Here is a 14548-nt window from a genome sequence, read left to right as displayed (position 1 = left end):
ATCCTCAGATGATCCTGCTCAATACACACTTAGTGTACTAGTGTAATTCTATAGTCAAAACAGACTAAGACCAAATTACACTACAACCACTCTGATGGTGTGTCCAATCCATCTTGGTTGTGAACACTATTTATAATCTATAAGGGACTGATAACATGGTCTTCTGTGTGTGACTCCGCACACCATGTTCATCTACAATATAGATTAATTGGACACTTGCATACAAACTAAATGCAATATTGACTAAATGTGATTCTCATTTCAAAATATATATTTACATAGCTAGGATTCTAGTATACATCCCAATAATCTCCCACTTATACTAGAAGATTACGCTGTTGTTAGGAAGTATATTGAAAAGATAACGCAGCGACCAGCAACCTGCCAGCGCCGACCAACAGCCTGACAGCGCCGGCCAGCAACCTGCTAGCTGGCCGTAGCCTGCCAGCACCTGCTAGTGCCAGCCAGCCCCGACCAGCCAGCACCACCGGCCCACCAGCCCGCCGGCCGCGAATGGCCGCGAATGGCCGCGAAAACAACTGAAGGAAGGAGAAAGGGAGGAAAGGAAAGCTTACCAAACACGCGAGGAGGAAGGATCTGGCAAGATCTGGTCGGCGATGGGAGAAATACGTAAGGAAAGAGGCAGCGACGAGAAGTGAAGTTCACGAGAAACGAAAAATGAGGTTCGCAGATCTAGGGTTAAGTAGAAATTTGGTGACGAAACTTTTTCGTTGCCAAATTCATCGTCGATTTGGCGACGAACTTTGTGTTCGTCGCCAAATCTACAACGAACTTCGCGTTCATCGCCAAATCTGCGATGAACTTCATGTTCGTCGCCAAATTGGCGACGAACGAGAATGTTTAAAATTTAGAGAGTGCATATAAAGAAATTCATGAGTGGGGACTGCATGCAAAGATAAGTTTAGATTTAGGGAGTTTTCTCTCATTTAGCGTGGGAGAAAATCAAATTTAAGATACGTTCTTTGAAAATTGATCGTTTTCTATTATATCCAGCTAGTGTGCATCGGGAGGATCCCGACATTGTTAGCTTAGCAGAGCAAACAAAGCTGGGGAGCAAATTACTTTGGCGTTATGGCGAAAGACATCCCACAAAATTGTGAAATTTGTCACTGGCACGTGGCAGGTTTGAGCAGTGAGGCCAGCCGAGCTCAATTTTAATTTATATTTTCCCAGAGCGGCTTATTAAGAAAGGAGCCACTGATCGGATTCGTGCACAACTTTCAAGTAGAGTAAAGCGACAAGACCCACATGGAGTCTGGAGACACGACGGCCCCACACTGGCCACTCCTCATTTCAAAAATCTAGTCCCCTCTTATAATTACCATCTTATCCTTTACACACTTAACTAATTAGTTTTGGCTCCGTGTCTATTCTCGTTATTTTATCCTTTGTACTGCTGTTCACAACCCTTCCTTTACCTCCTTGCGCGCTGGTTTAGCAGCACATTGCTGCGGTAACGGCAGTCTACTGGTCGACTCCTGGAGAAATCATGGCGACGACCGAGTTACTCATCTTCTTGGTACTCTCCTCCTCTGCTGCCGCGTTGACCACCGACGGCCTGGCCCTTCTCGCTCTTAAATCGGCCGTCTCCGACGATCCCACTGGCGCCCTAGCCGCCTGGCTTGACTTCGATGACAGCCCCTGCTCCTGGACCGGAGTCACCTGCAGCCTCGGCCGAGTTTCCGCTATCGCCCTTCCTGACCGGGAACTCGCTGGGTACCTCCCTTCCGAACTCTCTCTCCTCTCTGAACTCCAGACCCTGTCCCTCCCTGGTAACCGCCTTTCTGGCCCCCTTCCTGCCGCGCTCGCCGTCTTCCGTGGGCTCACTGATCTCGACCTGTCGCGAAACAACCTCTCCGGCGCTATCCCCACCGAGATCGGCCAGTTGACCTCCCTTGCCCACCTCGACCTCTCCTCCAACCTCCTCGCGGGGCCTCTTCCACCGTCCATTGCCGCCCTCCCACATCTTTCAGGTGTGTTAAATCTCTCCTACAATCATCTCTCTGGACCGATTCCACTTGCTTTTGGCAACATTCCGGTAGATGTGAGCCTCGACCTCCGCCAGAACAACCTTTCCGGCGAAATCCCACAGGTCGCACCTCTTTTGAGCCAGGGCCCCACGGCCTTCTCCGGGAACCCTGACCTCTGCGGTTTGCCGCTGAAGAACCCTTGTCCTGCCGCTAAGCAGGATCCTAAGATTCCCCAACCCAATCCTAGCCTCAATATGAACCCGAGTGATGGAACCTTACGTCCTGTAGCATCGGAGAAGCGGAAAAGTCCTGTTGGTACTGTCGCAATCCTCGCCGTTGTCCTCCTTATCGCCCTCATCTCGATGTTTGTCCTGCAGTGGCAGCTCCGAAAGCGTCGCTCCGCTGGGGCAGGCAAAGAGTCTAGTCACGAAAAGAGTTCCTCTCCTGGTTTCAGCACCACTATCACTGGCGGCTCGGTGACTGGTGAACGGCGCGAGGGGCACGCGTCTGAAGTGTACGCTGCTGTCGACGAGGGGTTCGGATTGGAGCTGGAGGAGCTACTCCGGGCGTCGGCGTACGTGGTAGGAAAGAGCCGGAGCGGGATCGTGTACAAAGTGGTTGTGGGGCGTGAGGGCTCCGCCGTCGCAGTGCTCCGCCTCAGTGAAAATGACGATGGTGATGGCTCCGGCGGGGGTGATGAATGGAGGCGACGTCGGGCGTTCGAGACGGAGGCAATCGCCATTGCCCGGGCCAAGCATCCCAACGTGGTTCGCCTCCTTGCTTACTACTACGCTCCTGACGAGCGCCTCCTCATCTATGAGTACATCCCCAATGTCTCCCTCCACGCAGCTCTGCACGGTAACCTCACTGCCCTCTGCACGATAAATAATCTGCCCGTCGACGGCGCTGAATGTTTAGTTAACACACAGGTGGACCCTTAAATCCGACGGCGCCGTCGCTTCCTTGGGCGGCGAGGCTCAGCATACTCCAAGGGGCAGCTCGGGGCTTAGCTTATCTGCACGAATTTAATCCCCGCAAGCACGCCCACGGAAGCATCGCATCGTCAAAAATCCTCCTCGACGACGATTTGCGGCCGCACATCTCTGGATTCGGCCTCGCTCGGCTCGTCGTGGCTGGCGCGCAGGACAAGCTGACCCATTCGTCCAAAAATGTGGCGTCGCCCAGGGCGGCGGTAGGATACACGCCCCCGGAGATGCGGGATTCGACGGGCGCGTCCACATGGACTCAGAAGGGAGATGTGTACGCTTTCGGTGTGGTGGCACTGGAGGTGGTTACGGGGCGTCCGGCGGATGGTGAGCTGGAAGGGTGGGTTCGGCAGGCTTTCAAGGAGGAGCGGCCTCTGTCGGAGGTGGTGGACCCGTCGCTGTTGCACGAGGTGCACGCCAAGCGGGAGGTGCTCGCCGTGTTCCATGTCGCGCTTGGGTGCACTGAGGCCGAATCCGAGCTGCGGCCCAGGATGCGGTCCGTAGCTGAAAACCTCGATCGAATCAGCTCATCTCAGTGAACTGTCGGCCGTGAAACGAAATGGTTGGTCTGAGAAAATTTGTCAGACAGAATCAACTGATGGCAACCAATGTGAGTGACATGATTCACTAGTCTTCACTGCAATTACTAGCGTCTTTTGGTAAGTTTTTAGTAGATGGGAGAGGAGGAAAATCACTAGCTTCAATGCTTGCCCATTTCTGATGACTCCAAATCACAACTCGTGAATTTATCCAGGAAATGAATTCCCCCTCTGTTTTATTCTGTTTTAATAAGGCACATAATCATTTTATTGCCCTCACCTCCCTTACATTTTGCCTGTGCCTTGTTGCGACATGAATGCTTTATAACCGTTAGCCCCACCTTGGTGTCTGATGGTCCAATTCCTTATTCATTATAACTGCGTTTGTCAGTCTAATAGCTAGTGATTTTTGATGCAATAGATTCCAACCACTAATATGGTGGTACTGGGACAATATATTAGATGCTCCTTCTCGAGTGTAGTTATTTTGAGATAACCATTCTAATTCAACAGTTTGTGTGTTTTTGGGTTTATTCAGATAACTTCTCTATGAAATAAATTAGTATCTATTTTGTTAACTGTCTAGGGAAATTTTGAAATAATTTGGCGTTTCATTGATTGAAGTATAACCTAAAACTAGAAGAAAGTGGTGGCAAATGGGCTAGGACGTCTACACATGGTCTGTATTGTGCTGGACACAACTCGCCAAAAATTGGATTATGCCATGCAAAGCTCCAATTGCGGTAGGAGTTAAAGCCTAGAAAGACTTGCAAGCACGGTTCGTTCTCGAACAGGGTATAACACAACTATTTTAGTGTTAATTGATCATAACACATTTTAATTTAAACAATAGCTACTTTAGTGGTAAACTTACTAAAATTTTGATATTTTCTTATAAATATCAATAATTTCTCATCCAAATAATTGTATTCTCTTAACTCTTATCCCCCCTAATCTCCTAATTAGTCTCTTTATTTTATTATTTATTTTATAATTTTTATGCCTCAAAAAGTGGTTCTTGCTGAAGTAAATTTTTAATTTTTAATTTTTACTAGTAAATTAATTTAATTAAAATATTGTATAAACATCTATTTTTTAAAAAAAAATTATAGTAAAATATAATTGAAGTTCATGATACCAGTGTGTTAGTGTGTTGAACAACTTAGACTCGTCAGCTTAAGCGTTAAAAATGTTGAATCCTCTCAAATTTACATGTATAAATTTCAATCTATTTTGTAGAGCTGTGCCTGCCCTGCGAGATCCACTAAACTTCACCTAGTGCATAAGATAGTTTCCTGAGAGGTGCGACTCAAATTAGCACGGGGTAGGATTCAAAGGTAGCTAATAGTACCAACATGTCTAATAACACGTCTAACAAGGCCAATATCAACCTTCCTCTCAACGTTTTGAATAAATCGTAACATGTGTCAAAGTAAAAAAAAAAAAAAAACTCAAGGTGCTCACGTGGAGAAGATGTCTTTAGGTAATGTTAACCATAATTGTAAATTTTATATCCTTGATTGAAAAAAAAATTCTCTAAAGATGGTGAAAAAGAACACTACAAAAAAAAAATATTAGCAATGAAAATTTACGATGAAAAATTTTCGTCACAAATTTGTGATAAATTTTACAACGAAATTTATTTTGGTCGCCAGTTTGCAATGACATTTGCGACGAATATAGTTTAGTTGCAAAAATTACGATAAACTAAGTTTTGTCGCCAAATTCGTCGTCAATTGGCGACGAATCTGAGATTCATCATAGATTTGGCGACAAATCCAAATTCGTCGCAGATTTGATGACGAATTTGGCGACGACTCCAAATTCGTCATCAAATTTCATGATTTTTCCTTTCCCCGTGCGGTTGCTGGTTCTGCCGCGATCCCATGACCCGTCGATTTGGCGACGAATCCCATGAATTCGTCACAGATTTGGCGACGAATCTAGATTCGTCGCCAAATCTACGACGAATCTAGGATTCGTCGCCAAATCGGCGACGAACGTGCTGCTCGTCGCCAAATCAACAACGAACCCGAAGTTCGTCGCCAAATTTCTACTTAACCCTAGATCTGAATCCCATTTTCCCTTACTCGCGAACTTTTTCTCGCAAACAGCTTCTTGCCGCCACCTCCTCTCTTGCCTGCGCCTCCTTCCTCGCATCTTTCTTACTGTTGCCGGTCGGATCTTGCCGGATTGTTCCTCCTCGTGTTTGGTAAGCTTTCCTTTCCTCCCCTTCTTCCTTCCTTCCTTCCTTCCTCGGGTTGTTTGTGCCGCGCGGATCGCTGCAGGAGTCAGTCGCGCACGGTTGGCGATCGGGGCTGGTCGCCGCTGGCCGCTGTTGGCGTGCGCCTGCTGGCTGGTGTTGGCCAGCGTGGGCCAGCGTTGACTAGCGCGGATTGGCATTGGCTAGCGCGGGCCGGTGTTGGCAGGCGCGGGCTGGCGCTGGCAATCGCTGGCCAAGGCTGGCTGGGACTAGCAGCTGCTGGCCGCTCGCCGCCGCCTGCTGGGAGCGATACACCATGGCCTAATGTATCTGCAGAAGCTAAGGATTTTGTGAAAAAGGCTTTTGAATAAAGACTACAGGAAAAGAATGACAGCTGCTTAAGCTTTGAGTAAGTTGTTTAACTGTGTTAACTCAAATTGTGTTATAGATTGTATAACACATGAGATTCATCAAATAATTAGATCTTCCATTCTCTAAATTATTTAAATCACTCTTTTACTGTTTATTTTGGTAACTTCTTTTCTCATAGTTTTCATCGGATACTAAATATGTTTTTTTTAGAGTATTTGACATAGTCAATTTCTGTTAAATCAATTTGACATAGCTTAATTTATGTTAAATGATCACCCAAAAAAGGTAGTGTGCAATAAATGATGGAGTTACTAGAACTTCAGTGCCGGAGTTACTAGAAAATTCTTACTAGTAAACTTTTAATGACAATGGCTATTTTACTTTTACTTACCATATGAAGTTACAAAATTGATGGTTGTTAATGCAATCGATTTGTAAAGTTTTAATGTTTATTTGTCAATATATTAATGGGATATGATCAAGGTTGACCAAATCAATAAGAAATTATAACTGATCAAGGTTGACCTAATCAAGTGAGAAAATTTAGTCATGTCAAGATTGATCGGATGACTAGTAAGGAGAAAATCCTGATAGATCAAGGTTGATCTAAGCAAAGGAAAAGTTCAAGTAAGTTAAGGTTGATCGAATACTTAACAAGAAGAAAAATTCTAAAGAAGTGAACCTTAGATAGTGTGAAATTTTAGAGGAGTGAACTCCAAATAAGAGAAAAATCTTAAAAGAGTGAACTTTAGATAGTAAGAAGTTTTAGAGGAGTAAACTCCAAGCAAGGAAAAAATCCTAAAGGAGTAAAAATTAGGTAATGAGAAGTTTTGGAGAAATGAACTCCAAGAAAGTATGATCAAATTAGCAGATTTTGGTAAACCGAAGTACAATGTTACTTCTATTAGTTTAAAAGATAGTGAGGGACAAAACACTTAAGCAATGGTCGGACTAAAAAACAAATTTGGAGTTCTAAGTCGAGACTAGACAGTCTAACTATCAAAATGAATCATGTATATATAAACTGTTCTAATGTTGTCTTATAGGTTTATATATATATATATATAGAGAGATTATGCTAACTTTGTTTTACAAGAAAAATGAAATTATCCAAAATCAAAGGGTAGTCGACTAAACAAGTATGGAAACGTAGATCGGATGCGAATGAATCGAATAGTATAGGAAACTTTGTGGATCAGTCGACTGATCAGGGATCAGTCGATCAAATAGATGCATTTCATGGAATTGAGCGGATCAGATTAGAGCACACAAGGAAAGAGAAGGTGCAGTCACCTAATAGGTTTAGTCGATCGAACGGTGTTTAGTCGACCAAATGAAACTTATAAAAGAAGTCTCGGGATTTGAGAATCAATAACGAATTCTCTCATAGACTTATCTTTCTGTATTGTTCAGTTTGTGCAAGTATTGTTGCTGTGACGCTGAGAGGCTTTCCACAATCGCGATGAAACTTTAATCTAAAGTTGTTGGTATGTTCTTTTTATTATATTTGAGAGGTGTCCTAATGCAATCATCTTACGATTAGACTATTTATTAGATAAATAGAAATTCACTATCTGAGTGCACATTTTTTTATGTGTTTGATTGAATCCTAAACTTATTAACTAAATGTCTGCAATATAATTCATAGCATGAGAGAATTTGTGATTGGATCACAACTAGTGAGTGTCTCTACATGTGCAATTATGAATGTATTGAAATTATCCCTAATCGAGGAAGTGATGAGCCCGGACTTCTTCGATTCTATAAAGACTAGCATGTCTTAAACTTTTTAGTTTACCAAGCAGCCAATCTCACTGCTGAAGACAGTGAATGTTGAGAGTTAAACATGGATGTTAGTTAAAGGTAACTAGTTCATTGGAGTGACCTGCCTTTAGACTTCATATAGTTCTATACATATGCCAATGAAGATCTCAATGCAGCTTAAGTGCAAGTTTCGTTGGACTTGTGATATTCAAGTCACCTTGATCATGAAGGCTTATATTTTAACATCTTAAGTAGACATCTCTAATGAGGTGTGGACCCAAGATGATTGGGTATAAGTTAAAGTATCCGAATGTGTTTGAATAGCCCATAGAGGATTCACCTCTCTTTGTAAAAAGAGACATATACCCTATGATCACTTGTTAGGATTGTTACTAAAAACTTTTTGTCAAAGTATTACATGTTAAGAGTATGGTACTCTTGGACACATGTACAAGTAACTTGAATTCATAGGATAAGAAAGCAGCTTGGGCTAGGTGTGACGTAGTCAACCTAGTGGGACTAATACATATAGACCATGTCCTGAACCAAGCGAGTATAAATTGGTGAAAGGAATGAGACATGTCTCATTGTAGCTGTTGAAGGGTTTAGAAGTGTTCTGGAATCAATTGTTGATTTTTTGATCAATTAGAGATCATGATGTACTACTAAGTGTCACTTATGATCATTTCACAATTAATGATTAATTATGGACGACCAATATAATCTGGAACCTATTGAGTCACATGTACTATAAGTTCACCGAAGGACTTAAAACGAGTTTGAAAATTAGATTCTTAGATCGAGAGAAATAAAGTCTAGTTGGACCAGACAAAGGATAAAAGGATGGAATTCATCTTATGAAGATGAAATGAACGAAATTGATTTCATTTAAATCAGAAGTCGTTTGGTTATTGAACCAAACGATTCAGTTTTGAATCAAAATTAAACCAACTTGATTTGGTTCATGATGGAAGAGATTTTGGTAGGACGGATATGATAAGAAGCTTCATCTCGTGAAGACGAATTGAATAAAACTAGTTTGGATCAAATCGGATGTCATTTGATTACTGAGCCAAGTGAACTAAGAAGGAACCTGATTTGCTACAGTGAACATGGGTTGAACCCGATTCAACCTGAGTTATTCTTTCCTCCAGTTTAGCCAATGCGCCGATCCGATTTAGTCTAAAAATCCAAACCGATTTAAAAGCACTATAGCTCCTATAAAACGAATCGCACGGTAAAACACACGTACGACCCTTGTTCATCCTTTCCCCGAATCGCACAGCGCCGAAGCTCGGCTTCTTTCCCGTGAGCACGGCGATCGGTCTTAAGCAAGGAGGCTTTTTTCGATGCCATCCTTGGCTTCTCGGCTGCAAGGAGGAGAGGGGCAAGTGTCGCCGGCCTCAGCGCCGATGGCGTTGGAGTTGAGGAGAAGAATCGCGCGAGAGAGACAAAGGATCACGGGTTCCCTAGTGGTCTTCTTCATCCACATAAGAGGGATAACAGTCGAACCCTAACTGCCCCTATTCGCGCCGTCCGACGAGCATAGTGTCGCTGTTCATGAGCACCACCAACCCTTGGTCCTCGCGGGCGTCGCCAACCCTTCTTCTCCCCGAGCGTGACGCCTCCACCACCATGAAGGTCATGATTGTTGTGGGATCTCTATTGCTGCTGTTTTGATCATCGTAGAGATTGCTCACCATCACTGAAGAAAGCCAAAAACCCGAGCTTGAGACGACCCTGTTCACTGCTTGCGATCATGATCCTCCATCTCCTAATTATGTGTGTGCCAAACCTTTCTGGTTTCCTCTTTGCCTCCCGATCACGAGTTACTGGGCTGCTGGCTTAAGGCATCGCCATCCCGAGCGCGAGTTGGCCCAAACCTTGAATTGGCTTGTGAAGCCGCTAGAGTAGGCTTGTGACGCTGTAGCTTGTGAAGCTGATAGGCCTACGGTTGGGATTTACTGTCGAAAGTCAGTTAACAATTGAAAGTTGGGGTTGGCCATCGAAAACTTGTGAAGCTTTCGGATAACAATTCCATTGTTATCGGAAAAAGTTTTTGATCGTTTGTCTTAAATTGACAGTCAAAGGTTGACTATCAAAAACTACATCGGGAATATGATTTTCGACGATAGTTAAAAAATCTCAAAAAATGATCGTGACAAACGTTGTTGCGTGTTTTCTGGAATAAGATTTTTCTCTCAAATCGATCGTTATCGATCATCGACTAGTACCGAAGATGATGTCACGACTCGTGACTTCAGAAGCCGTCCAAATGATAGCTTGGCGTAGATCACCAATAGAGGTGGGACTCCGACAAGGACTGCTCGATTGATGTCAACTTCGCTCAACGTCATCAATAAAGTACGTGTTGAATAATTTGTTATTCTGTAAAATTTTAATTTTCTATCATGTCTTGTACTATGTTATTTCCTGTCTATGCATGCGTGTGTTGTGATAATTACTGTTAATTATTTGTTTATTTCCGCTGCACACGTTTGCGAAATATATAAACACGCATATTGCATCGGGACGATCCCAACACTTTTTGTACTTACATTCATTTTAAAGCGAATAGTAGCTTGTTACTATCTTTTTCATTTCTTGTGTGCCTTCTCTTCTTCTCTGAAAGTTTTTGGAGAGAAGGATTTTAGTAGAGTGCACAATTAGAAATAGTCTAAGGGATCGTGGGCTTTGCAATAGTAGTCATTGGACTATGAATCAAGTAACCGATTGTATATCTTTGATTTTGTTTTGTTAAAAGGAAAAAATAAGTTTTAAACAAGTGATATTCACCCCCTTCTATCACTATGTCTAATTCTACAATAGTGTCCTTTTTTGTCTGCTCGTGCTCCTCCTCTCCCTTTGCCTTTGAGGCAAAAACTTCGATCATCCATCAGTGGCCTATGAGTCAAAGTGCATCAGTTGGAGATTGGTGTTGCTGACACGACCCCTCCGACGGTCAAATCAGTGATGGACTGAACGATGAAGCTCGCGGAAACACGAGAGAGAAAGAAAAAAAAGCAGAGAGATTGTTTTAGTGGAGAAGAGTTGCCTTTGTTTTAGTGGAGACTACGGTGAGGAAAGAACTGAGGTTAATCTTTCCAATATGATATTATAGAAAGAGGGGGCATCCACCACTACAAAGAGGGTGCGTCTTGTTTGTTGGAGAGGATCTTCTCCCAATGACAAAGGTAAATTGATTTGTCCCAACGGTTACATCTCATATTTGGAAAAACCTAAATAGAGCTGTGGACATAAGGTGCAACTCCTGCTGGTTAATTTGCATCCGATCAAAAACATCCTTGTACAACACATTGACGAAGCTTCTTGGGTCAACAAATACACTGGCCATATTATAAGTATGCGATAGTCGCTTGGATCACCAAAGCCGGAAAATGATTCATATATAGATAAAAGAGAGGTTAAACCCCTCATGTGTACAAACAGATGACACAATCATAGCCCACGCAGCCACAAGCCATGAGGCACATACTCAAGCCACCATCTGAACCAAAATATACCAAACAACACAACCACAAATCAAACCCCTAACAACATCAGAACTCACAACATACCCTCAGCAAACCATACCGCATGCAATCCAAAACACCACATGCAAACCATACCGCATTACACATTGAAGTTACAAGCATGCTTATCTACATGGATTACAACGCATTACATCCAAAAATATAGCACATAAACCCAACCACACTTGCTGGAATTGCCCACATCAGCAGCAGCATCCTCCAACGTCACCAGCAGGAGCAGTAGCAGCATCCGTCAAACACCGCATGCTTGAATTGCTCCTATCGGCAGCAGCCTCCTCCAACGTTACCAGCAGGAGCAGCAACAGCAACCTTCAAAACACCGCCTAAGCCACAAAGTAGCCATGCCATCCCGTGCCTAGCAGCAACAGCAGCCTCACACCATCTCATATGAACTTCAAATCCAACCGAGAAAGCCAATGGCTCCACTTCTCAACCAGCAGCCCACACATCATATTGGCTTGAGGTCAACGAACCTATAAACATGAATCTGGATCTTACGAAAAATCCAATCAAAATCTAGAGCAATGCCATGATGTCGTTGCCTATTGCATGCCTCCCATATATAATAGATTAAGCTTGAGATACCAAGATAACAAGCCTTCGTTTTCCTTCTCCCATTCTTGTAGTATCTCCCAAGCATCTCATTATGATGCCGGCATAATGAAATTGTGCCCAATACCAAGCCATTGTTTAACCTTATACTATAATTCACAAATCTTGGGACATTCAAAAAACAAGTGATGATTGATTTCATTATGATGCCGGCATAACTCACATAATTTGTTGGGCTCATACTCCATTCGATCTTTAGTCCTCAAGTGCCGATGTGCTAACATCCACAAGATAAACTGATGTTTAAGCATAACTTCCGGCCTCCGCACCATCGGACTCCAAGCTACCACCAAACTATTTGGCATGAAAAAATGATAAGCATTAGAAACCCTTTTTTTCTCACCAACAAACCAATTTATCATAGCCATATTAGCCCTTCCCACACTATTCGAGCCTTGAAAAATCTTGTCCCGAATTCCAATAAGCCTTTTGATTAGAGGAGAATCCGAAGGCTTGACATTCCATGTCCAAAAAATTGCATTCCTAATATAATAATGATGCACCCAATTCACCCTTAGAGAATTCTTCCTAGATTGTATATCCCAAAATATCTTACTTAACAAAGTTTCATTCTATGCGTGGAGATCCCGAAGACCATAGCCTCTATCTTTCTTTGATAGATAAATTTTGGACCAAGAGATAGGAGGCCACTTAGAAGACCACACAAAAGTTTGACAAATAGCCTTAATCTTTTCAATTACCCCACTTGGAATTGATAGCATAGATAGCCAAAAACACTCCATACCTTGAAGAACCGTGCCTACCAATTCTAATCTACCGGCATAAGATAACATGTGCTTAGGCCACGCATTAATCCTTTTAGTGATAGCATCCAAAAGTGACCCATAATTAGCAATTCGAAGTTTCTCCGCCGCCATAGGAATACCCAAGTACCTAAAGGGAAAAGAGCCTTCTTGAAAACCAATTATTTGAAGTAATTGATACTTGATAGTAGCATCCACACCAGCCATGTAAATTTGTGATTTTTACGGATTTGCTCTTAAACTCGATACCTCCTCAAAGAAATCCAAGCAATCCCTCAAATGCTGCATAAAAGACTCATCCGCACGATAAAATAGCATAAGATTATCCGTATATATAAGGTGTGTAAGGCCTACCTCCTTGCACATCAGATGAAAATGGAAAGTAGGCAAAGTGGAGGTGACATTAAGTTTTCGGAACAACACCTCAATGCATAGGCCAATAATAAAGGAAAAAGTAGATCCCCTTGTTGAAGTCCACGCCTTCCACTAAAGAAACCATACACCTCGTCATTCAAAGATATAGAGTAAGAAACTGTAGTAAGCATTCCTTGATCCAATTACAAAATTATTGGGGAAAATCAAAACCAACAAGTGCCAAAAGAAGAAACTCCCAATTAACCATATCAAATGCTTTCTTTAAATCTACTTTAATCATGCACCGAGGAGAAACCCGCTTCCTTGCATACTTACGAAGCAACTCTTAAGTCAAGTAGATGTTGTCGCCAATAGACCGTCCCTTAATGAAATCCACTTGTACTGGGTCTAATAAGAATTTCAAGATAATCGATAATCACCCGCAAGTATCTTTGAGATGATTTTATAGACCATATTACAACATGAGATTCGTCTATAATCTATAACGCTTACGCATGATCGCCCTTCGGCACAAGCGAGATCAAGGAGGGATTCTATTGCTTGAGCAGTTTGCCACCTTGAAAAAATTCCTGCACAACTGCAACTAAATTGTTACCAATAATATCCCAAGTGGAGAGAAATAATTTCGAACCATATCCATCCGGACCCAAAGCTTTTCCACTCCCAATGTCTTGCAAGGCTGCCCTTATTTCTTCCACCTCCATCAGCTTGCAAAGATCTTCAGTTTGGCTCCTCATCAATGTCTGACCCATGCTGTCCATACTGCCCAAGCTGCTACCCTCTCCAACGTGTCCAAACAAATCATGAAAATAATTCATGAATTCCTCCGTAACCTCCTCTATACTCATCGTTTGGTCCCCATTTTGCTTTATGAGTGTAAAATAGCATTACGCTTATTGTTTTGCTTCACAACATCATGAAAGAACTTGGTACACTTGTCCACACTCCTTAGATAGACATTCTTGGCCCGTTGTTGATAAAATTGCCTTTCCGCCTCGACCAAGAGATTGGCTCGCTTCCAAATACAACTATACTCCAAAGGCGTTGAACCACTATCAAGAATACCCTGCCGAACTGCCACCAACTCCTCCTTTGCTCTCCGTGCACACTCTGAAATGTGGCAGAAATTCTCCTTGTTGAGCTTTCTTAAGCAACCTTTCAAGCGAAGCAACCTTGTCTTGAGTATAAATTGGGCATTCTTCATTGCCGGGGTTATCCATAAGTCTCTTACAACCGCTTCAAAATCCTTGTGCAATGTCCACATATTGAGAAACTTGAAAGACCAATTTGGTGGCCGACTCTTGCCCAATGTATGCACAATAGCACATGAACAATCGGAGAGACAACTCATAAACTTCGCATATGCATCGAAATCTGCCATCAACCAA

At 42.9% G+C, this 14548-nt stretch overlaps 1 protein-coding gene across 1 annotated transcript; it reads left to right on the top strand.

Annotated features, from left to right (window-relative positions):
• Positions 1-1441: 1441 nt before the first annotated feature.
• Positions 1442-3787, top strand: LOC141812548 (receptor protein kinase-like protein ZAR1). The gene is made up of 2 exons (XM_074700544.1): positions 1442-2849; positions 2921-3787. The coding sequence occupies exons 1-2, from the start codon at positions 1511-1513 to the stop codon at positions 3514-3516; spliced, it is 1935 nt and encodes a 644-aa protein (XP_074556645.1). The 5' UTR covers positions 1442-1510; the 3' UTR covers positions 3517-3787.
• The last annotated feature ends 10761 nt before the right edge of the window (positions 3788-14548 follow it).

Source organism: Curcuma longa, chromosome 19 (genome assembly GCF_044706935.1).
Source record: "Curcuma longa cultivar G26 ecotype Majalengka, Jawa Barat chromosome 19, ITB_CL_G26_1.1, whole genome shotgun sequence".
Lineage (NCBI taxonomy): Eukaryota > Viridiplantae > Streptophyta > Magnoliopsida > Zingiberales > Zingiberaceae > Curcuma > Curcuma longa.
The sequence above is the reverse complement of the archived record's forward strand: the minus strand, read 5'-3'. Positions and strand labels throughout refer to the sequence as shown.